General features: G+C 36.4%; 1 protein-coding gene across 38 annotated transcripts in view; it reads right to left on the bottom strand.

Annotated features, from left to right (window-relative positions):
- LOC123793446 (uncharacterized) overlaps positions 1-26,569 on the bottom strand; it is a 386,505-nt gene that overhangs the window by 322,062 nt on the left and 37,874 nt on the right. For all 38 annotated transcript variants that reach the window (XR_015722487.1, XR_015722486.1, XR_015722485.1 and 35 more), the window contains 6 exons: positions 26,412-26,563; positions 17,049-17,082; positions 16,569-16,710; positions 10,268-10,481; positions 6,295-6,328; positions 5,811-5,952 (listed from right to left, as the gene is read on the bottom strand). Coding sequence is in view for 32 of the 38 variants with exons in the window: in XM_087857789.1 (XP_087713915.1) it covers positions 5,811-5,952; positions 6,295-6,328; positions 10,268-10,481; positions 16,569-16,710; positions 17,049-17,082; positions 26,412-26,563 (718 nt within the window). In the remaining 6 variants the exon portion in view is untranslated. The remainder of the gene's footprint in view (positions 1-5,810; positions 5,953-6,294; positions 6,329-10,267; positions 10,482-16,568; positions 16,711-17,048; positions 17,083-26,411; positions 26,564-26,569) is intronic.

Genomic DNA, 26,569 nt, shown 5'->3' with positions numbered 1-26,569 from the left:
CCGAGTCAGGTTTCGGCTGAGGTCATAATCTCAGAGTCCTGGGACTGAGCCCTGCATGGGGTTCTTCACTCAGCACGCAGTCTGCTTGAGATTCTTTCCATGCCCCCTCCCTCCCCCTCTGTTCTTCTCTCAATCCCCTCCCCCCCGCTCATGCTCTCTCTGAAATAAATTACTTAAATCTTAAAAAAAAAGAAAAAAAATATGAGTACTTTTTGCATATAAAGGACTGTGTGCTTTCACATTCACTCATTCATACATTAAACAAATATATATTGAATGAGTTCAATATAAAAGATATTATACGGGCACCTGGGTGGCTCAGTCAGTTAAGCATCTGCCTTCAGCTCAGGTCATGATCTCAGGTTCCTGGGATCAAGCCCTGCATTGGGCTTCCTACTCAGCGGGGAGGCTACTTCTCCCTTCTCCTCTGCCTCTGCCCCTCCCCCAGCTTGTGCACTCTCCCTCTCTCAAATAAAAAAATCTTAAAAAACAAAAAGATATTATACTAAGCTCTGCAGATTAAACAGATAAGATCCCTGGCTCTTATTTAGCTTCACGTCTAGTGAAAGGGAAAGACAAATAAAACGACAATTACAAATTCAGATAGTTCCTATAAGGAAACGGAGTTCTAGGATCACATAACATAACGTGATCTACCCTGGGAAGGGAAGATTCCCCGAGGAAGAGAGAACTATTCTGAGAAATGAAGGAGGAGCAGGAAGCAAGTGAGCAAAGGAGGAAGAAGAGCATTCAAGACAGCCTACAGCATGTGCCAAAGTTCCATTGCAATCTGCTTCTGGCCAAGATGGAGTAACAGGTACTGATTTACCTTCCTACCTGAAACAAGCCAAACACAAAAAGATAAAATACATTTTCAAATTATTTTCAAGACAAAAGACTTCAGTCAATGAAGGACAATGATCCCTGAAAACAAAAGAAGTTAGCCTAACACATACCCGAACTCACTGCCTTGGGAGAATTTCCACCGACCATGACACAGGTGAAAAAACTGAGATAGACTCCACCAGATTCCCTGAGTTGAGATGACGAAACTGAGAATCCGGTGAAACCAAGGCAGATAGAGATCAGAGGTCAAAACACCGGCGAGAAGAAAGCAGAACAAAGAAAGAACTCTAGAGATCTGCAGAGGGCTCCGCTGGTGCTCAGCACCAGGGATAGTATCGATTCCCATTAGCCATGCTGGGAAAACTCATAACCTGTAGCACAATGAATACAGTAGTAGGTCTTGCCTCAGCGGTGGGGAACAATGAGCTCTAGGCTGAGCACTACTCTGGATTCACCTAACAATTCATAAGAATAGGACTGGAAAGGGACAAACTGTTTGTAATCAACTTAGCTATATCTCAAAAGAAAGCATAAAAAGGTAAGTAGAGGCATAGAAGCTATTTTTAAAAAACCAAATACAACTTACAGAGATGCAAATTTTGTCAGACATGAAAAATACACTGGATAGGAATAAACACATATTAGACATCACAAAATAAAAGACTGAAATTGACCTCAGAAAACTGTGAGAAAACTTCAAGTGGCTAATCTACAATTCCTCAAAGAGGCAGAGGAAAGGAACCGGAAAAAAATATTTGAACAAAAAATGTCTGGGGCACCTCGGTGGCTTAGTCGGTGGGTGTCTGTCTGCCTTCAGCTCAGGTCATGATCTCAGGGTCCTGGGATCAAGCCCCATATCGGACTCCCTACTTAGTGGCAAATCTCCGTCTCTTTCTGCCCCTCCCCCTGCTTGTGCATTTTCTCTCTCTCAAATAAATGAATAAAATCTTAAAAAAAAAAAAAGAAAAATGACCAAAACCTTTCTAAACTTAATGAAAACTATACTCCCACAGATCCAGAAGGATCTGACTAGGAGAGAAGAAATGGAAGTTAACTATTATAATTTTCTTAAACTGCATATGATGTGGTAAAACATTACTTGAAGGTGGATTGTGATGCTTAAATCATATACTTTAAACCCTAATCACTAAAATAGCAAAACTAAAGAGTTATAGTGAGTAAGCAAAATACATACACACACACACACACACACACGTAAATAAAACTAAATCATAGAAATTACTTGATTAATCTAAAAGAAAGTAGAAAAAGAAGAGAATGGGAACAAACAGCAGAAAGGACAAATGGAAGTCAAACAACATGCCCACAGATTCAATTCAACTACATTAACAATCACATGAAATGAAAATGGTCTAAAAGCCTCAATTAAAAGGCAGATTCTCAAAATGGATAAAAAAGGAAGACCTAGGGGCACCTGGGTGGCTCAGTCCTAAGCATCTGCCTTCGGCTCAGGGCGTGATCCCGGAGTCCTGGGATCGAGCCCCGCATCAGGCTCCTCTGCTGGGAGCCTGCTTCTTTCTCTCCCACTCCCCCTGAATGTATTCCCTCTCTTGCTGGCTGTCTCTCTCTCTCTCTCTCAAATAAATAAATAAATAAATAAATAAATAAATAAATAAAGTCTTAAAAAAAAAAAAAGGAAGACCTAATTATATGCCACCTATAACAAAAAATGCACTTTAACACAAATTTGTTAAAAGGCCAGAAATATGATAGACCACACTAACACTTGACAAAAGAAGGCTGAGCCTAAGTGGCTATATTAATACCAGACAAAATAGGTAGCAAAGCAAAAAACATTAGCAGCAATAAATAAGGTCATTTTATAATGATTAAAGGGTCAACTGAAAGAAGCATAACAAACCTAAATGTTTACACGTCTATTAATAGGTTCAAAATACATAAAGCAAAAATCGACAGAATTGCAGAGAAACAGGCAAATTCACAATTATAGTCTGAGATTTCAACAGGCAGAAAATCAGCAAGAATGTAGACTTGAACACCACCATTCTTCTCAAGTTTCCATAGAACATTTAACAAAAGAGACTATATTTTGGGTCACAAAATAAATTGTAATGCGAGGGGTAAGTCAAAAGGACTAAGTCATAAAAGTGCGTTCTGTAACCACAGAGAAATCAAATTAGAAATCAAGAATAAAAATAGCTCTGGAAAATACTTGAAAATTTGCAAACTAATTAATACATATCTAAATAATCCCTGGGTCAGAGTGCCTGGGTGCCTCAGTTGATTAAGCATCTGTCTTCAGCTCAGGTCATGATCTCAGGGTCCTGGGATCAAGCCCCACATTGGGCTCCCTGCTCAGAGGGGAGTCTTCTCCCCACCCCCCCGCCAAGCTCATGCTGTCTCTCTCTCTCTCAAATAAATAAAATCCTTAAATAACCTCTGGCTCAAAGAAGTAATGAAAAAAGAAATTAGAAAGTATTCTGAACTGAATGAAAAGGAACACATAACATATTAGAATTTCTGGAATCCTGCTATAGCAGCACTCATATGAACATTTATAACACTGAATGTATGTATTAAAAAAGAAGAAAAGTCTCATATTGATGACCTTTGGCTCCACCTTAAGAAATTAGTAAAATAGTAGTCAAAAACAAGTCTGATAACTTTTGGTTATGTAGAAAATCTGACAGAATTTTTTAAAAAGCTTCTAGAACTAGTAAATGAACTCATCAAGTTTGGAGGATATAGAATCATTATAAAAAATCAACTGTATTTCTATTCATTAGGAATAAACAATCAAAATTTAAAATTTAAAATTTAAATTAAAAATTAATTTTAATTATTAATTAAAAATTAAAACTGCATTGAAAAATAAAAAATAATCACAGGTAATATCATAAAAGATAGAAAGAACTAGACGTAAAAAACTATAAACTATTACCAAGAAAATTTAAGAAGACTTATATAAATGGAGAGATATACTCTGTTCAGGGTTGAAAAATTCAGTATTGTTAAAATTAATCTGTAGATTCAACATAATCCAAACCTGATTTTCAGAAGACCACCAGAGTTTTTTCTCTTAGAAAATGACAAGTGGATTCTACAATGCATGTGGATAAAATAAATAAATGAAATTCATGTGGAAACACAAAGGACCTAGAATAGCAAAAGAGCCCTGAGAGAGAACAAACTGGAGGACTAACCCTAACCACCTGATTTCAAAAATTATTATAAACTGGTAGTAATTAAAACAGCATGATATTGGTGTAATGAAGGCTAAAGAGATCAATGGGACAGAGGAGAGTCCGTAAATAAACCCACACATATATGGTCAACTGATCCTGACGAAGATGCAAATGGCATGAAGTAAAGACAATACAGCCTTTTCAACAAACGGTGCTAGGACAACTGGATATCCATACGCAAAAAGAATGAACCTGGATCCATACTCTGCATCATAAATAAAAAAGAATACAAAATGGGGGCGCCTGGGTGGCTCAGTCAGTTAAGCGTCTGCCTTCAGCTCAGGTCATGATCCCAGGGTCCTGGGATCGAGTCCCATGTCCAGATCTCCATGCAGTGGGGAGCCTGCTTCTCCCTCACCCTCAGTCTGCTGTTCCCCCTGCTTGTCCTCTCTCTCTGTCAAGTAAATAAATAAAATCTTTTAAAAAAAAAAGAATACAAAATGGATCACAGATCTAAACGTTAAGACCTAAAACTATGAAGCTTTGCTTTTAAACTACAAAACTTCTAAAAGAAAGCATGAGAGAAATCCTCTGACCTTGTGCTAGGCAAAGATTTCTTAGATAGGAACACCGAAGGCAAGAATCCATAAAAGAACAAATGCATAAACTGGACTTCACCAAAAAAGAAAACTGCTCTTCAAAAGACACTGTTGAGAGAATGAAAAGTCACAGGCTGGGAGAAAATCTTTGCCAAAAAATAGGTGATAAACTATATCTGGAATAAACAAAGAATTCTCAAAACTCAACAAATCAGAAAACAACCTAATTTTTAAAATGACAAAGAATTTGGACAGTTCAAAGAAAATACACAGATGGCAAATAAGCACACAAAAATATGCTCAACATTATCTTATTAGGGCAATGCATACTAAAACCGTAATGATATATATACTGCATGCCCACCAGAATGGCTAAGATTTAAAAAACTGACAATATTAAGTGTTCATGAATATACAGGGAGAAATTAGAACTCCCATACACTGCTGGTAGGAATGGAAAATGGTGCAACTACTTTACAAAGCAATTTGGTAGTTTCGTAATAAGGGGATATAACGAAACATGAGACTTACGGGTGATAGATATATTAACTGCCTGAATCACGGTTATGGTTTCACAGGAGTATACATATGTCAAAACTATCAAATTATACACTTCATATACGTGCAGTTACCTAACTAAATCTATGGGGGTGGGGAGGAAGCTCTATTATAGGAAAAATCATCCAAACTAGTGGCTGAGACACAGATGGAAAGAAGGATATGAAACAGTACAAGATGAAGCTGAGGACCGTGGTGTTTCACGCTAGAGCAATGAGAAGTAAAAGCTAAGCTTTAAGCAAGGGGGTAACATGACGAAATATAAATTTTTAAAAATATATGATTATGGTTGCAGCGTAGACCAAGATTCTGGGAGGTGGAATGACAGGGAAAACCGTCCTGAGGTTATTTCAGTATCCTAGGAGAAAAATACTGGTAACCTGACCTTGGGTGAAGGCATAGAAGAGAAGCAGAGTCAACAAACACATCGGTGTGCCATTTTCATGACGAAAAGTATAGTGGAAATTATAGCTCTTTGGCTGAGAGTACTCAGCAGTTCTCTGTCTTCCTGAAAAACATATTTGTGAGATGAGTAGCTCTATAACAGATCAGTGTTGTGTGGTACAGCACTAGACAAGATGTGCACATATTACTACAGTAATATACATATAAAGGCTTTATATTTATACCACGGTCCTACCTTTACAATCCATGCCAAGTTGTTCAATTAGCAACATGCAACTCCTAAAATCAAAGCAAGGCAACTTGCAATCCTCTGAAGCTGTTCCAGATAATGGAGTTAAGTCATCAAGGTCATCCGTAAAATTAATTTGCTTTTTGATCTACAAATAAATAATAATTTCAAAATGTCCCCCAAATATTTATAAAATATACTAAGTGTAGAGAGATGATAAATACCCATCTTCTTATAAAAGCAAAAACGTAGGTACTTTTTTAAAGAACTGATTTTTCTCAAAACAACCTTTATCAATAACTAGTGTTTCTGAATAACATTTTCACAACAAATAGAAATTCCTCTATTTTGTCACTATACCTTCTCTAAAGTAATTTTTTACCATGGAATAATATTTCTGATAAATATTATTTATCAAAATAATACAATAAAGTAAAAATTAAAAAATTAATAAATGAAATAAAATTATATATATATATATATATTTTACCTCTTTCTTTTCCTTAGATGTTTTCTTTGCAGGTCTGAAAAAAAAAAAACCAATTCTTTTCAGGCAAACATTAAATACTTAAAATACAAAGAATATCTAAATCATATCTAAACATATTATTAATAATATTAACAAAACATTAAGATCAAATTGACAAAAAGCAAGGGAAAATCATAATGTTACTTACATTATTTGATACAAAGAAATATACCACACTTTTTTGTTAGCATTTTCAATAAAAACAAGCTTTTACTGGCTCTAAAACCTATTTGCAGGGTTCAAACTAAATTCTTATATGAAAGAAACCCTTTCTTAATAATCATGATAGTAGTGTTTTGAGGATTTACTGTGCAGCTACTATGCATTATTATGAACACTTCACTACGTCTCTAGGTATTTTAAGCCTCACAACAATCTTATAAACGTAGGTAATTATATTAGGTATTTTACACAGGAAGAAAAGGAGGCACAGAAATAAGGAACTTCCCCAAGCCCATACAGCTGGTCAGGAGTAGACCCAGAATTCAAATCCAGGATATCTGCCTTCAAAGCATGTGTTTTACAATATGTGGTGAGAGTAATATTTAAGTGTTTCTAAGTAATATGATAGCAAATGAATCTATTATTATTCCATTCCTACCTCTAAGTATAAATAATAATTTCTGAATCTTACACATTTTTTTTAAATAAAAAGACGTCATACTAGGCCATATTTAAAATCTACTTTCGATAAACTGAAGATTTGCTTCTTCTAAAGAAGTTCATCAATGGGCATTCATTTATTCATTCAAATGTTTATTCACGAACACACACTTACTGAGCACACAATATGTGTCAATGACACTGTTGGTACAGGAACCACGGCTTTTGTAATTTGGAACTTTATCCAAAAGTAATAATCTATGATAGATTAATAGTTTATTTTGCAATTGTAAATAAATAAAAGCTTTCCCCTTTCCCCAGATCTAAACAAACATTAACTTAATATAAACAGATACTTCAAAGTCCCTAACAAAATCATAGCTATTCATGATACTGTCAAAGGCACCGAATATCTGAAATCATCAAGGAATGATTAGTTCTATTCAGAATGGCCTAAGTGTTTGCATATTTACTATTATATATATTTTTTAAATCTATGAATGATAATATCTGCACATTCGATTATATGAGAATACTTCACGGTGGAACCAGTTCTGAATAAACAACTTCTTGCCCCAAAACTACATGAATAGGAGTACTAAGGACAATTACTATAATCTTTAAAAGATAATGTAATACAATCAATAAGCTTTCTAACATTTGGAAATGTCAACAAAATTAAATTAAATAACCATGTCTATCTCTATTGGATCATTTCCAGCAGCATATAAACATACTCTAAAAGCTCCCATCTTAAAATGAAAAAAGAAAGAAAATCCCCATGAATTCCACATTCTTTTTCAGTTATCATCCATTTCTCTGTTACCTTTCCCCGTAAAAATTCTCTAAGGAGTGTTTATACTTATTCATTACAGTCCAGCTTCCATGGTGACTACTAACGGCTCCTTGTCAAAGTCACTTGTCCTCATCTTAACCTATCAAGCAGTGTGTCTGATATACTTGAGTATTTCTTGCCTTAGCCTGTACCGACACTACAGTGTTTTATTTCCTTAAAAAGTAATCACTGCTAGAATTCCTTCAGAGGGAAATAATTTACAGATTTTCCCTTCCTTCATCCTGATCCATTTCACTTAAAGGGCTGTCGTCATTCACTTGTAGTGGACAATAAGTCGGGGAGTCAAACTTCTCAAAGCGGGGTGTAATCAGAGATTCTTCTGATGTCCATTTTTCATTTTCATCTTTCCTTGCTTCCTTTATACTCAAACGAAGATCACTACTTTAAAAACTCCAGTTAAAGTAGCCATTAAAAAGCCATTTTTAAAAAAGATTTTATTTATTTATTTATTTATTTGAGAGAGAGAGAGAGAGCATGAGCACAAGCAGGGGGAACGGCAGGCAGAGGGAGAAGCAGACTCCCCACCGAGCACAGAGCCTGACTTGGGGCTCAGTCCCAGGACCCTGAGATCATGACCTGAGCTGAAGGCAGACCCTTAATCTTAGACTGAGCTACCCAGGTGCCCCAAGCTAATGTTTTCTAATAATGTTACCATAACGAATAAAAAAAACCAATTTTTTGTAAAATCCTGTTACCCGTCTCAATTCATTTATTTTTTTAAAGATTTATTTATTTATTTATTTGACAGAGAGAGAGAGAGAGACAGCCAGCGAGAGAGGGAACACAAGCAGGGGCAGTGGGAGAGGAAGAAACAGGCTCCCAGTGGAGGAGCCTGATGGGGGGCTTCATCCCTGAATGCTGGGATCACGCCCTAAGCCGAAGGCAGACGCTTAACGACTGAGCCACCCAGGCGCCCCGAAATTTCTATGTTCTTAATTTTTTCCTTTCTAGGGCTCATGGTTTTAATTTCTCACTTCAATCTCTTCCAAAAGATACACAGAGTTGAAAAGAAGCAATGAGAAAGCATTATGCAGTTTAGTAGTAAGCTTTAGTCAATAATAACTCTGGTAGATATTGTAGGGAAAGAAATTTTGAAATTATTCAAGAAAGTTAGAATTGAAAATTATCGTTTCCCGCATAGTCATAATTACTCTTCCATTAGAATAATTTAGTTACTAATTAAAAAGAGAAATTGCTGTTTATAAATTCACTAGAAGTAGATTTCTACTTCACAAAACATCACAGGTACCTCTAAAAATAATTTGCAGTGTAAGACAGAATCTGCAGATGTCATTTGCACAACATACCCCTGCAGATTACTGTGATCCAGGACTAGGCTAGGGAGTCTAATATCTGTTGCCCCATACATTTTATGTTTCTTCTTCTGCAATACTCTCAGTTGACCTTGTTGATTATTATTCATTTTATTTTTTTAAAGATTTTATTTATTTGACACAGAGAGAGAGAGCACAAGCAGGTGGAGTGGCAGGCAGAGGGACAGAGAAAAGCAGGCTCCCTGCCGAGCAGAGATCTGGACATGGGGCTCGATCCCAGGACCCTGGGATCATGAACTGAGCCGAAGGTAGACACTTAACCAACTGAGCCACCCAGGAACCCCTATTATCCACTTTATAAATCATTTGAAAACCCCTTCTAGACCAACACAGGATCCATATTAATTAAGTAAACAATAAAGAGTAATATGTGCTTGCAGCACAGACTTTTGAATTAATTTTACCTACATATAAGAGAGATGTTGAGCAACTTGAGCAGTAATCATTTTCCATGTTACTTTTTAATCGCTGCGTATGTTTAAAACTGAATAAATTTTTAAACATTTTTCTGTCTTGAGAAAAATGGCCATGTTATACTCTGTTCACGGGCATACGAATTAATATAAACTTCCCTGAGAACAATTTAAAAATAGGATCGAAGACATTCTTTAAAAATTTTTATACTTTAAGTAACCAATACTATATTGAAGAATGTATTCCAAGTACGTTAACCAGAAATGTAGAAACAGATTTATATAAGAGACATTCCTTACAGCTTTAATTAAAGTATAGAAAAACGAAAACCGACCAAAATTCAATTTGTTAAATAATGAGGTTTCCATATGATGGACTTCTATATGGTCATTAAAATTATGATTTGGAATATACATTAAATTATTTGTAGAAGTATTCACCGTTAAGAACTTGCTGTATTATTCAGAAGAATCCCATACTTCACAATACTAAAGACATTTTCTTCCCTATAAAATCCTAGAAGGTAAGTTAGCAACTACAAAACTTCTCCTACATATCTGTAGTATAAAAGTCAATAGCTCAAGGGGTGCCTGTCTGGCTCAGTCGGTAGAGCATGCAACTCTTGATCTCATGGCTGTGAGTTCAAGCCCCACACTGGGTGTGGAGCCTATTTAAAATAATAAAAAAATAAAAGTTCAAATACTTCCTTGAAACCAAGACGTCATACCTCAAACTGCAGCGTTCTTGTTCCCATTCCACTTTTTGCTGCTCCAACTGCAATTTAATTTCTTTTGTTTGTGATAGCTCCTTTTGTAGACCATTAACCGAATCTTCCAATTCTTTATTTTTTCTTGTAAGTTGCTCACAGTGATCATTTTTAAGTTCTAATAATCTTTCAAACGAACAAACCGCATTCCGAATTTTTAATAAATTAACAGAATCTACATCAGAGAAAAAACAGAAACAGAATATATAGGGCGCCTGGATGGCTCAATTGGTTAAACATCCGAGTCAGGTTTCGGCTGAGGTCATAATCTCAGAGTCCTGGGATTGAGCCCCGCATGGGGTTCTTCACTCAGCACGCAGTCTGCTTGAGATTCTTTCCACGCCCCCTCCCTCCCCCTCTGTTCTTCTCTCACCCCCCTCCCCCCGCTCATGCTCTCTCTGAAATAAATTACTTAAATCTTAAAAAAAGAGAAAAAAAATATGAGTACTTTTTGCATATAAAGGACTGTGTGCTTTCACATTCACTCATTCATACATTAAACAAATATATATTGAATGAGTTCAATATAAAAGATATTATACGGGCACCTGGGTGGCTCAGTCGGTTAAGCATCTGCCTTCAGCTCAGGTCATGATCTCAGGTTCCTGGGATCAAGCCCTGCATTGGGCTTCCTACTCAGCGGGGAGTCTGCTTCTCCCTTCTCCTCTGCCTCTGCCCCTCCCCCAGCTTGTGCACTCTCCCTCTCTCAAATAAAAAAATCTTAAAAAACAAAAAGATATTATACTAAGCTCTGCAGATTAAACAGATAACATCCCTGGCTCTTATTTAGCTTCACGTCTAGTGAAAGGGAAAGACAAATAAAACGACAATTACAAATTCAGATAGTTCCTATAAGGAAACGGAGTTCTAGGATCACATAACATAATGTGATCTACCCTGGGAAGGGAAGATTCCCCGAGGAAGAGAGAACTATTCTGAGAAATGAAGGAGGAGCAGGAAGCAAGTGAGCAAAGGAGGAAGAAGAGCATTCAAGACAGCCTACAGCATGTGCCAAAGTTCCATTGCAATCTGCTTCTGGCCAAGATGGAGTAACAGGTACTGATTTACCTTCCTACCTGAAACAAGCCAAACACAAAAAGATAAAATACATTTTCAAATTATTTTCAAGACAAAAGACTTCAGTCAATGAAGGACAATGATCCCTGAAAACAAAAGAAGTTAGCCTAACACATACCCGAACTCACTGCCTTGGGAGAATTTCCACCGACCATGACACAGGTGAAAAAACTGAGATAGACTCCACCAGATTCCCTGAGTTGAGATGACGGAACTGAGAATCCGGTGAAACCAAGGCAGATAGAGATCAGAGGTCAAAACACCGGCGAGAAGAAAGCAGAACAAAGAAAGAACTCTAGAGATCTGCAGAGGGCTCCACTGGTGCTCACACAGCACCAGGGATAGTATCGATTCCCATTAGCCATGCTGGGAAAACTCATAACCTGTAGCACAATGAATACAGTAGTAGGTCTTGCCTCAGCGGTGGGGAACAATGAGCTCTAGGCTGAGCACTACTCTGGATTCACCTAACAATTCATAAGAATAGGACTGGAAAGGGACAAACTGTTTGTAATCAACTTAGCTATATCTCAAAAGAAAGCATAAAAAGGTAAGTAGAGGCATAGAAGCTATTTTTAAAAAACCAAATACAACTTACAGAGATGTAAATTATGTCAGACATGAAAAATACACTGGATAGGAATAAACACATATCAGACATCACAAAATAAAAGACTGCAATTGACCTCAGAAAACTGTGAGAAAACTTCAAGTGGCTAATCTACAATTCCTCAAAGAGGCAGAGGAAAGGAACCAGAAAAAAATATTTGAACAAAAAATGTCTGGGGCACCTCGGTGGCTTAGTCGGTGGGTGTCTGTCTGCCTTCAGCTCAGGTCATGATCTCAGGGTCCTGGGATCAAGCCCCATATCGGACTCCCTACTTAGTGGCAAATCTCCGTCTCTTTCTGCCCCTCCCCCTGCTTGTGCATTTTCTCTCTCTCAAATAAATGAATAAAATCTTAAAAAAAAAAAAGAAAAATGACCAAAACCTTTCTAAACTTAATGAAAACTATACTCCCACAGATCCAGAAGGATCTGACTAGGAGAGAAGAAATGGAAGTTAACTATTATAATTTTCTTAAACTGCATATGATGTGGTAAAACATTACTTGAAGGTGGATTGTGATGCTTAAATCATATACTTTAAACCCTAATCACTAAAATAGCAAAACTAAAGAGTTATAGTGAGTAAGCAAAATACATACATACACACACACACACACACGTAAATAAAACTAAATCATAGAAATTACTTGATTAATCTAAAAGAAAGTAGAAAAAGAAGAGAATGGGAACAAACAGCAGAAAGGACAAATGGAAGTCAAACAACATGCCCACAGATTCAATTCAACTACATTAACAATCACATGAAATGAAAATGGTCTAAAAGCCTCAATTAAAAGGCAGATTCTCAAAATGGATAAAAAAGGAAGACCTAGGGGCACCTGGGTGGTTCAGTCCTAAGCATCTGCCTTCGGCTCAGGGCGTGATCCCGGAGTCCTGGGATCGAGCCCCGCATCAGGCTCCTCTGCTGGGAGCCTGCTTCTTCCTCTCCCACTCCCCCTGCCTGTATTCCCTCTCTTGCTGGCTGTCTCTCTCTCTCTCTCAAATAAATAAATAAATAAATAAATAAATAAAGTCTTAAAAAAAAAAAAAGGAAGACCTAATTATATGCCACCTATAACAAAAAATGCACTTTAACACAAATTTGTTAAAAGGCCAGAAATATGATAGACCACACTAACACTTGACAAAAGAAGGCTGAGCCTAAGTGGCTATATTAATACCAGACAAAATAGGTAGCAAAGCAAAAAACTTTAGCAGCAATAAATAAGGTCATTTTATAATGATAAAAGGGTCAACTGAAAGAAGCATAACAAACCTAAATGTTTACACGTCTATTAATAGGTTCAAAATACATAAAGCAAAATCGACAGAATTGCAGAGAAACAGGCAAATTCACAATTATAGTCTGAGATTTCAACAGGCAGAAAATCAGCAAGAATGTAGACTTGAACACCACCATTCTTCTCAAGTTTCCATAGAACATTTAACAAAAGAGACTATATTTTGGGTCACAAAATAAATTGTAATGAGAGGGGTAAGTCAAAAGGACTAAGTCATAAAAGTGCGTTCTGTAACCACAGAGAAATCAAATTAGAAATCAAGAATAAAAATAGCTCTGGAAAATACTTGAATATTTGCAAACTAATTAATACATATCTAAATAATCCCTGGGTCAGAGTGCCTGGGTGGCTCAGTTGATTAAGCATCTGTCTTCAGCTCAGGTCATGATCTCAGGGTCCTGGGATCAAGCCCCACACTGGGCTCCCTGCTCAGAGGGGAGTCTTCTCCCCACCCCCCCGCCAAGCTCATGCTGTCTCTCTCTCTCTCAAATAAATAAAATCCTTAAATAACCTCTGGCTCAAAGAAGTAATGAAAAAAGAAATTAGAAAGTATTCTGAACTGAATGAAAAGGAACACATAACATATTAGAATTTCTGGAATCCTGCTATAGCAGCACTCATATGAACATTTATAACACTGAATGTATGTATTAAAATAGAAGAATAGTCTCATATTGATGACCTTTGGCTCCACCTTAAGAAATTAGTAAAATAGTAGTCAAAAACAAGTCTGATAACTTTTGGTTATGTAGAAAATCTGACAGAATTTTTTAAAAAGCTTCTAGAACTAGTAAATGAACTCATCAAGTTTGGAGGATATAGAATCATTATAAAAAATCAACTGTATTTCTATTCATTAGGAATAAACAATCAAAATTTAAAATTTAAAATTTAAATTAAAAATTAATTTTAATTATTAATTAAAAATTAAAACTGCATTGAAAAATAAAAAATAATCACAGGTAATATCATAAAAGATAGAAAGACCTAGACGCAAAAACCTATAAACTATTACCAAGAAAATTTAAGAAGACTTATATAAATGGAGAGATATACTCTGTTCAGGGTTGAAAAATTCAGTATTGTTAAAATTAATCTGTAGATTCAACATAATCCAAACCTGATTTTCAGAAGACCACCAGAGTTTTTTCTCTTAGAAAATGACAAGTGGATTCTACAATGCATGTGGATAAAATAAATAAATGAAATTCATGTGGAAACGCAAAGGACCTAGAATAGCAAAAGAGCCCTGAGAGAGAACAAAACTGGAGGACTAACCCTAACCACCTGATTTCAAAAATTATTATAAACTGGTAGTAATTAAAACAGCATGATATTGGTGTAATGAAGGCTAAAGAGATCAATGGGACAGAGAAGAGGCCGGAAACAAACCCACACATATATGGTCAACTGATCCTGACGAAGATACAAATGGCATGAAGTAAAGACAATACAGCCTTTTCAACAAACGGTGCTAGGACAACTGGATATCCATACGCAAAAAGAATGAACCTGGATCCATACTCTGCATCATAAATAAAAAAGAATACAAAATGGGGGCGCCTGGGTGGCTCAGTCAGTTAAGCGTCTGCCTTCAGCTCAGGTCATGATCCCAGGGTCCTGGGATCGAGTCCCATATGTCCAGATCTCCATGCAGTGGGGAGCCTGCTTCTCCCTCACCCTCAGTCTGCTGTTCCCCCTGCTTGTCCTCTCTCTCTGTCAAGTAAATAAATAAAATCTTTTAAAAAAAAAGAATACAAAATGGATCACAGATCTAAACGTTAAGACCTAAAACTATGAAGCTTTGCTTTTAAACTACAAAACTTCTGGGGCGCCTGGGTGGCACAGCGGTTAAGCGCCTGCCTTCGGCTCAGGGCGTGATCCCGGTGTTCTGGGATCGAGCCCCACATCAGGCTCCTCCGCTATGAGCCTGCTTATTCCTCTCCCACTCCTCCTGCTTGTGTTCCCTCTCTCACTGGCAGTCTCTGTCTCTGTCTAATAAATAAATAAAATCTTAAAAAAAAAAATTTTAAACTACAAAACTTCTAAAAGAAAGCATGAGAGAAATCCTCTGACCTTGTGCTAGGCAAAGATTTCTTAGATAGGAACACCGAAGGCAAGAATCCATAAAAGAACAAATGCATAAACTGGACTTCACCAAAAAAGAAAACTGCTCTTCAAAAGACACTGTTGAGAGAATGAAAAGTCACAGGCTGGGAGAAAATCTTTGCCAAAAAATAGGTGATAAACTATATCTGGAATAAACAAAGAATTCTCAAAACTCAACAAATCAGAAAACAACCTAATTTTTAAAATGACAAAGAATTTGGACAGTTCAAAGAAAATACACAGATGGCAAATAAGCACATAAAAATATGCTCAACATTATCTTATTAGGGCAATGCATACTAAAACCGTAATGATATATATACTGCATGCCCACCAGAATGGCTAAGATTTAAAAAACTGACAATATTAAGTGTTCATGAATATACAGGGAGAAATTAGAACTCCCATACACTGCTGGTGGGAATGGAAAATGGTGCAACTACTTTACAAAGCAATTTGGTAGTTTCGTAATAAGGGGATATAACGAAACATGAGACTTACGGGTGATAGATATATTAACTGCCTGAATCACGGTTATGGTTTCACAGGAGTATACATATGTCAAAACTATCAAATTATACACTTCATATACGTGCAGTTACCTAACTAAATCTATGGGGGTGGGGAGGAAGCTCTATTATAGGAAAAATCATCCAAACTAGTGGCTGAGACACAGATGGAAAGAAGGATATGAAACAGTACAAGATGAAGCTGAGGACCGTGGTGTTTCACGCTAGAGCAATGAGAAGTAAAAGCTAAGCTTTAAGCAAGGGGATAACATGACGAAATATAAATTTTTAAAAATATATGATTATGGTTGCAGCGTAGACCAAGATTCTGGGAGGTGGAATGACAGGGAAAACCGTCCTGAGGTTATTTCAGTATCCTAGGAGAAAAATACTGGTAACCTGACCTTGGGTGAAGGCATAGAAGAGAAGCAGAGTCAACAAACACATCGGTGTGCCATTTTCATGACGAAAAGTATAGTGGAAATTATAGCTCTTTGGCTGAGAGTACTCAGCAGTTCTCTGTCTTCATGAAAAACATATTTGTGAGATGAGTAGCTCTATAACAGATCAGTGTTGTGTGGTACAGCACTAGACAAGATGTGCACATATTACTACAGTAATATACATATAAAGGCTTTATATTTATACCACGGTCCTACCTTTACAATCCATGCCAAGTTGTTCAATTAGCAACATGCAACTCCTAAAATCAAAGCAAGGCAACTTGCAATCCTCTGAAGCTGTTCCAGATAATGGGGTTAAGTCATCAAGGTCATCCGTAAAATTAATTTGCTTTTTGATCTACAAATAAATAATAATTTCAAAATGTCCCCCAAATATTTATAAAATATACTAAGTGTAGAGAGATGATAAATACCCATCTTCTTATAAAAGCAAAAACATAGGTACTTTTTTAAAGAACTGATTTTTCTCAAAACAACCTTTATCAATAACTAGTGTTTCTGAATAACATTTTCACAACAAATAGAAATTCCTCTATTTTGTCACTATACCTTCCCTAAAGTAATTTTTTACCATGGAATAATATTTCTGATAAATATTATTTATCAAAATAATACAATAAAGTAAAAATTAAAAAATTAATAAATGAAATAAAATTATATATATATATATTTTACCTCTTTCTTTTCCTTAGATGTTTTCTTTGCAGGTCTAAAAAGAAAAAAACCAATTCTTTTCAGGCAAACATTAAATACTTAAAATACAAAGAATATCTAAATCATATCTAAACATATTATTAATAATATTAACAAAACATTAAGATCAAATTGACAAAGAGCAAGGGAAAATCATAATGTTACTTACATTATTTGATACAAAGAAATATACCACACTTTTTTGTTAGCATTTTCAATAAAAACAAGCTTTTACTGGCTCTAAAACCTGTTTGCAGGGTTCAAACTAAATTCTTATATGAAAGAAACCCTTTCTTAATAATCATGATAGTAGTGTTTTGAGGATTTACTGTGCAGCTACTATGCATTATTATGAACACTTCACTACGTCTCTAGGTATTTTAAGCCTCACAACAATCTTATAAACGTAGGTAATTATATTAGGTATTTTACACAGGAAGAAAAGGAGGCACAGAAATAAGGAACTTCCCCAAGCCCATACAGCTGGTCAGGAGTAGACCCAGAATTCAAATCCAGGATATCTGCCTTCAAAGCATGTGTTTTACAATATGTGGTGAGAGTAATATTTAAGTGTTTCTAAGTAATATGATAGCAAATGAATCTATTATTATTCCATTCCTACCTCTAAGTATAAATAATAATTTCTGAATCTTACACATTTTTTTTAAATAAAAAGACGTCATACTAGGCCATATTTAAAATCTACTTTCGATAAACTGAAGATTTGCTTCTTCTAAAGAAGTTCATCAATGGGCATTCATTTATTCATTCAAATGTTTATTCACGAACACACACTTACTGAGCACACAATATGTGTCAATGACACTGTTGGTACAGGAACCACGGCTTTTGTAATTTGGAACTTTATCCAAAAGTAATAATCTATGATTAATAGTTTATTTTGCAATTGTAAATAAATAAAAGCTTTCCCCTTTCCCCAGATCTAAACAAACATTAACTTAATATAAACAGATACTTCAAAGTCCCTAACAAAATCATAGCTATTCATGATACTGTCAAAGGCACCGAATATCTGAAATCATCAAGGAATGATTAGTTCTATTCAGAATGGCCTAAGTGTTTGCATATTTACTATTATATATATTTTTTAAATCTATGAATGATAATATCTGCACATTCGATTATATGAGAATACTTCACGGTGGAACCAGTTCTGAATAAACAACTTCTTGCCCCAAAACTACATGAATAGGAGTACTAAGGACAATTACTATAATCTTTAAAAGATAATGTAATACAATCAATAAGCTTTCCAACATTTGGAAATGTCAACAAAATTAAATTAAATAACCATGTCTATCTCTATTGGATCATTTCCAGCAGCATATAAACATACTCTAAAAGCTCCCATCTTAAAATGAAAAAAGAAAGAAAATCCCCATGAATTCCACATTCTTTTTCAGTTATCATCCATTTCTCTGTTACCTTTCCCCGTAAAAATTCTCTAAGGAGTGTTTATACTTATTCATTACAGTCCAGCTTCCATGGTGACTACTAACTGCTCCTTGTCAAAGTCACTTGTCCTCATCTTAACCTATCAAGCAGTGTGTCTGATATACTTGAGTATTTCTTGCCTTAGCCTGTACCGACACTACAGTGTTTTATTTCCTTAAAAAGTAATCACTGCTAGAATTCCTTCAGAGGGAAATAATTTACAGATTTTCCCTTCCTTCATCCTGATCCATTTCACTTAAAGGGCTGTCGTCATTCACTTGTAGTGGACAATAAGTCGGGGAGTCAAACTTCTAAAAGCGGGGTGTAATCAGAGATTCTTCTGATGTCCATTTTTCATTTTCATCTTTCCTTGCTTCCTTTATACTCAAACGAAGATCACTACTTTAAAAAATCCAGTTAAAGTAGCCATTAAAAAGCCATTTTTAAAAAAGATTTTATTTATTTATTTATTTATTTGAGAGAGAGAGAGAGAGCATGAGCACAAGCAGGGGGAACGGCAGGCAGAGGGAGAAGCAGACTCCCCACCGAGCACAGAGCCTGACTTGGGGCTCAGTCCCAGGACCCTGAGATCATGACCTGAGCTGAAGGCAGACACTTAATCTTAGACTGAGCTACCCAGGTGCCCCAAGCTAATGTTTTCTAATAATGTTACCATAACGAATAAAAAAAACCAATTTTTTGTAAAATCCTGTTACCCGTCTCAATTCATTTATTTTTTTAAAGATTTATTTATTTATTTATTTGACAGAGAGAGAGAGAGAGACAGCCAGCGAGAGAGGGAACACAAGCAGGGGCAGTGGGAGAGGAAGAAGCAGGCTTCCCGTGGAGGAGCCTAATGCGGGGCTCGATATCACAACCCCGGGATCACGCCCTGAGCCGAAGGCAGAGGCTTAACGGCTAAGCCACCCAGGCGCCCCATCAATTCATTTATTAATTCACAGAACAGTTATGAAGTCCAACCATTTATAAGGAAATATACATTCCTTGCTTCGAAGACAGATAAATATACAATTATAACACAACATCATTTGTGGGGACAAAACTACTATGGACCTCTTTGTAGGAGCTGTGGAATCAAGCACCATATACCAAGGGACCTAGAAAAAGTCTTGCCTACCATGCATCGGATAACAGGCACACTCACTACATTCCCAGCTGTGGAACTAGCAATAGCCCATAAATTGGCTTCAGCCCCTTCCTCTCAGCTACATCTGGGAGCCCCTGGAAAACACTGTCTTAGATAATCACCCATGGATGAGAGAGGTTTTCTGGAAAACCAGATTTTCTGCAGAAAAGTTTCAGCACACCACCGGAGGAAAAAAAAAAGAAAAAAATCAGGTTTGGACACACTGGAAAGGTAATCATTAAAGACTACTTCAAATGCAAAGACAGCAATGCAAAACTTCAAAGAATATAAAAAGTCAAGGAAATATGACACCACCAAAGGATCACAATAATCTTCCAGTAATCGATCTCAAACACATGGAGATCTGCAATGTATATCTAAAAAAGAATTCAAAATGGCAGTTTTAAGGAAACTCAATGAGCTACAAGAAAATACAAAAAGCCAACTCAGGGGTGCCTGGGTGGCTCAGTCAGTTAAGCAGATTCTGCTTGTCCCTCTCCCTCTGCAACTCCCCCTTGCCCCGCTCACACGCATGCTCTCTCCAAAATAAATAAATAAATAAATAAATAAATAAATAAATAAAATCTTAAGAATAAAAAGCCAGTTCAATAAAATGAGAAGAACACTATATGAACCAAAGGAGAAGTTTAATAAAGAGTTGGAAGGGCGCCTGGATGCCTCGGTCGGTTAAGTGTCTGACTCTTGGTTTCGGCTCAGGTCATGATCTCAGGGGCTTGGGATCCAGCCCCGGGTCTGCTAGAGATTCTCACTCCCTCTCTCTGTCCCTCCCCTGACTTGCTCTCTTTCCCGCTCTCTAATAAATAAATAAAATCTTTTTTTAAAAAAGACCTGGAAATAGTAAAAAAGAACTAAACAAAAATTCTGAAGCTGAATAATATAGGGAAGGAAATGAAAGAAACAACAGAAACCACTGACAGGAAAATGGATCCCCCCAAAATCTGTGAATTTACAATTTTCAAATTTTAACTTTCAAATGATCCAATCAGTGGAGAACAAAGAAAAACAGAATGAAAAAGAGTGAGAAAAGCCTACGTGATTATGGAATACCACTAAAAGAAACAATGTGTAAATTATTGCAGTTCCAGAAGGAGGAGAGAGGGGAAAAAAAGACATAAAGCTTCAAGAAGTCATGGGTGAGAACACTCAAACCTGGGGAAACATTTGGACATCTAAGTTTATGAAGCTCACACGTCACCAAACAAACTCAACTTAAAGAGATATTCTCCCAAACACATTATAATAAAACTGTCAAAAATCAAAACCAAAGAGAGAATCTTAAAAGCAGCAAGAGAAAAGAAGCTTGTCACCTACAAGTGAACCCTCATAAGGCTATTAGCAATTTCTCAGCAGAAACCTTACAGGCCAGGAGACAGAGGGATTACATATTCAAAATGCTGAGAGAAAAGAACTGCCAACCAAGAATACCATACTGAGCAAAATTATCCTTCAGAAATCAAATCAAATCAGTAAGTTGGATACACATTAATATAATGAAAAAAATTATATGATCATCTCAATATGTGCAGACCAAGCATTTGACAAAATTCAACATCTTTTCATGATAAACACTCTCAATACAGTGGGTACCAAAGTATCACAGCAGCAATGTCCACAAGAGCCAAACTGTGGAAGGAGCCGAGATGCCCTTCAACAGATGAATGGATAAAGACGATATGGTGTATATATATATATAATGGGGTATTACTCAGCCATCAGAAAGGATGAAATCTTACCATTTGCATCGACGTGAATGGAACTGGAGGGGATTATGCTGAGTGAAATAAGTCAGTCAGGGAGAGGCAATTATCATATGGTTTCACTCATCTGTGGAATATAAGAAACAGCACAGAGGATCATAGGGGAAATGAGGGAAAACTGAATGGAAAGAAATTAGAAGGGGAGACAAACCATGAGGGACTCTTAACTATGGGAAACAAACTGAGGGTTGCCGGAGGAGAGATGGGTGGGAAGATGGTGTAACTGGGTGACAGGCACTAGGGAGGGCACTTGTGATGAGCACTGGGTGTTGCATGCAAGTGATGAATCACTAAAGTCTACCCCTGAAACCAATAATACAATATATGTTAACTAACTTGAATTTAAATAACATCTAAAAAACAAAAAAGAAACAAGTAATATCATGAAAAGGCAACTTACAGAATGAATGAAAATATTTGCAAGCCATGAATCTGAAAAATGGTTAATATCTAAAATATATAAGGAATTCATATAATCTGAGAGCAAAAAACAAATAATTCAATTAAAAACTGGGCCAAGCACCTTAACAGGCATCTTTCCTCAGAAGATATTCAAATGGCCAACGGTACCAAAAAAGGGGCTCAACATCACTATTCATCAGGGAAATGCAAATCAAACCACAATGATACACCCATCACCTCACACCTGTTAAAGTGGCTTTCATCAAAAAGACAAGAGATACCACTGGCAACGTTGTACAGAAAAGGGAATCCTTGTACACCATTATGGGACTGTAAACTGGTACAGCCGCTCGGCAAAACAGTGTGGAGGTTCCTCAAAAAACTAAAAATGGAACTATCATATGATCCAGTAATCCCATTTCTGGGAACGTATCTGACGAAAATGAAATCATTTCTCAAAGAGGTATCTGCACGCCTATGTTTACTGCAGCATTATTTATAGTAGCCAAGACACGGAAACAACCTAAGTGTCCATCAATGGATCCGGGGATTTAAAAAATGTGGTATGTATTTACAAGGGAATATTTTTAGCCACAAAAAAGAGGGAAACCCTGCCATTTGTGACAACATAAATGAACCTGGAGGGAATTATGCAAAGTGAAATAAGTCACACAGAAAGACAGATACTGTATGATCTGACTTACAGTGGGATCTTCAAAAAAACAAATTTACAGACTGGTGGTGGGCCAAAGGGTACAAACTTCCTCTTATAGGACTACTAAGTTCTGAGGGTCTAAAGTACAGAATGCTGATTACAATTAACAATACTCTATGATACACTGGGAAGTTGCTAAGAGAGTTGCTAAAAAAGAAATGATAATTATGTGAGGTGATAGAGTTATTAACACTATTATCATTTTACAATATAAAAGTATATTAAATTAATACAGGTATGCCTTACACTGACACAGTTATCTGTCAATTATACCTCAATAAATCTGGAGAAAATTCAAAAATACTCATATGCCATTATATACCACTCAAAAATTGCAATAACCTGATTAATTTTGTTTGAAAAGAAAATGATTTGGGGGTGCCTGGGTGGCTCGGTCGGTTAAGCCTCTGCCTTCAGCTCAGGTCATAATCTCCAGGGCCTGGGATCTAGCCCTGCATCAGGTTCCCTGCTGAGCTTCTCCCTCTCCCTTTGCCCCTCCCTCCTGCTCCTGCTCTCTCCTTCTCTCTCACAAATAAATAAAAAAATTTTTTTTAATTTTCTTAAAGAATATGATTTGGTAACTTTTGTATACTTTCAGCCTACTATTTAATCCTAATATAAAAAGTTAGATTTACCAACAGAAACTTATAATTACCTTTTCACGGACTAAATGCATGCAAGAGAATATTATTCGCAAATAGCTACATAAATTTACAAAAAGACTGAAATTTCCCACAGGAGATTATCAATTTAGGAATTGAACATGAGCCCCTAAGAGCACTGAAAACACAAACAAAGCAAGCAATTATTGTTTTAAAACTGTTCCACATATAACTCTCCTAGTTAAAATTTAACACCAAAAGGGGCGCCTGGGTGGCACAGCGGTTAAGCGTCTGCCTTCAGCTCAGGGCGTGATCCCAGCGTTAGGGGATCCAGCCCCACATCAGGCTCCTCCGCTATGAGCCTGCTTCTTCCTCTCCCACTCCCCCTGCTTGTGTTCCCTCTCTCGCTGGCTGTCTCTATCTCTGTCGAATAAATAAACAAAAAATCTTAAAAAAAAAATTTAACACCAAAAAAGAAGGATCTTCCTGAAAGCAATTATTGAACAATTCTTCTTGACCCAAATTTCAACAAGAAATCTATAATTACAGAATATGAAATCGCTTTCATTTTGAACACAGCTGATAGAAACAACTTTTAAATAGAAAACATCTAGTCAGTCACCTCAAACTTAGGGTGGGAGGGGACACAACTATGAGGCCATGGTAACAAGAAGCCACCACAACCAGTTTTAAATGTGTGTAATTGATCAATGCCTGCTGGCCTCACTCAACAACCAAGCAATGTCAGCTCCTCCCTTCTAAAAGAAAGCCTAAAGAGGGGACAAAATCCCTCCGATACACATGCCTTGAGTGCCAACCAATCGACCAGTCTCACCCAAATTACCATGGTGTTTCAGCTGATGACAAGCCAGTTAATTCTCTGGAAGTCCCCCAAACCTTAAACTCTACTCTTCCCAAACCCTGTATAAGAATAGCGGACTGCTCTGTCAGAAAAGACTGTAAGCCATCAGCAGAGCTCTCTTACTAGTAGGCAATAAATTCCAACTTCATCTTTTTATTTCGGATATTGAGGGCTCATAATCCTGGCAAGAATTTTTAAAGCCGTATAATAATTTACCACCATATTTCATTTTCCTTAATAAAATATAAATGAAGTTTGCTATTCCTTTGATCCATTTTATCATGATTAAAACTAACATAAATACCAGTAAAAAAATAAGTAGCAAGTAACCACAGTATTGGGCGCCCCCAAATTTAAAAAATTGCATATAACTGGCAGGTTAAATTGTCAGAACGGACCCCTGTCAAACTTTCTTTTTGTTTAAGGGAGAATTAGTATCATGTTAAAAACAATACATGGAGGTGAAACGCCATTCACTCAATAAACATTTATTGAATAGAACTACATATGCTAGAACGTTTTCTAGGCACGACAGCTGAAATAAAATGACATCTGAGAAATTACGTCTAGATTTATTAAAGTGAAAATCAGTGGTAACCTTTCAAAAATCAGTTCTGGAGTAGTGGGAGTGAAAACTGCTAGAGACAATTCCAGAGCAAATGGGAGGGAAATCAGGATCAGTGAGTGTACACGGCTCTTTTAAGGACATCATAGCTAAGTGGAATGATCATAGATAATTTTTCTTTTTAGTTTAGTTCAATCCTTACACAATGATGATGTAGTATTTTTGTAACAGTTTGAAGTTTTTAAAATTACATACATGTAGCATTAAGTGTTTCTTAAAAAAATGACAGACCAAGGGGATGCCTGGGTGGCTCAGTCGGTTAAGTCTCTGACTCTTGATTTTGGATCAGGTCATGATCTCAGGGTTTTGGGATCGAGCCCCGCATGGGGCTGGGCTCTCAGTGCCAAGTCTGCTTGTCCCTCTCCCCCTGCTCTCTCTCTCTCTGATATAAATAAATAAAATCTTAAAAAAAAAACAACCGCAGGCCAAGCCATTAAATAATTCACAAAATTATACATCCAAAAGACTCCTTAAAAATTTTCTAGATATGTATTATATAACCCGATTGTCATTTTTTCTCATGCTTAGAAAGACCACAGAAAAACTGTTGAGTTTCAACAGCAGTGTTTCATGCTTGATAAAAATCATCTAACTCTAGGATATCATCTACTATTCAAAATAATTAGTCATATTAAACTTCTACAAGAGAAGTAAAAGGAGTTTGGAATGCAGAAAATATTCCTATTTTGTAAACTAAATTTTTATCAATTATAAAATACGAAGTCACTGTTGAAAAATCTGGTGTGGTGCATGTAGAAATATATTCTCTTTAAAAGGGAAGGATAACAGCATGCATGCAAGGAACCTTAAAAAGAAGATTCACTGCATTAGCAACATCTTGGCTTACAGCACAGGGGTCATCAAATCAAATGTTTACATAGAATATGGGACAAATCGCTGTATGAAATCTCTTGGTAATATTCAGATCAATCCGAGGGCCCAACATTTGATCACTCCTGCATTAGGAACCAAAACCAAAAACCTAGTAACTAGCAATTTTGTTGGTAATTATGTTAGAGCACCAGTGTAGCAGGTAACTTCCTCTTGCAACTCAGCAGATAGTAACAGTATTCTAAGATTTGCATAAGACATGACATGAAGCCAAACACTTTAAATATACTTTGTTAAACAATCAGTACACTGTAGACCTAAATTCATTTTTTCAAATGGTCACATACTATTTTGTCTTATACGGGAGAAAATTGATGGCTATTTACACTAGCTCCAACTTTTTGATATGAGAATGCCATAATACATATCCTTAACATATCTGTCATATTTTATACATATAATAATGTATAATAAATGTCCTTAGAATGTATGTGTGTGTGTGTGTGTGTGTGTGTGTGTGTGTGTGTGTGTAGTGTTTGTGTGTGTTTACACAAGTCATGTTTTCCTATAGGATCTAGTCCTGGCAATGAAGCCGTTGGGATAAAGGGACAGCATATTTGAAATTTTTGAAACACACTGCTAAATCACCCTGCAGGAAGGATTTACCAATTTCATCTAACAGCAGTGTATAAGAATGCCTTTTCCCTCACATCTGCTAATTTTGGTTATTATTTTTTTAATAAAATATTTATCACTATGACTGCAAAAAATGGTATCTCATTATTTGCATTTTTCTGATTAGCACCCAGGATGGAATCGCCTTACTAAAAATATAAAAAGTTGTTAATCATGAATGTTAGCTCCAACTAGAATTTGTTTCCTAGGAAAATAGTAATTACCTACTATTTACATATTGCTATAGGCTTACCCATCAGAATCTTCATCTTCCATAATAGGACATAGGTGGTTATCAGTTTTTCCACTCGCTCTTTGTTGAATTAGTCCAGGAGCAGCAGCGGCATATATGCTTTCTGATACTGCCAATTTATCACTTTCGTGCCTCTTCCTTTCTTCAACCATCTTTAA

The sequence above is a fragment of the Ursus americanus genome, chromosome 31 (assembly GCF_024610735.1).
Source record: "Ursus americanus isolate L20-20 chromosome 31, mUrsAme1.1.p, whole genome shotgun sequence".
Taxonomy (NCBI): Eukaryota; Metazoa; Chordata; class Mammalia; order Carnivora; family Ursidae; genus Ursus; species Ursus americanus.
Note: the sequence above shows the minus strand (reverse complement) of the source record. Positions and strands in the feature narration are given on the sequence as shown.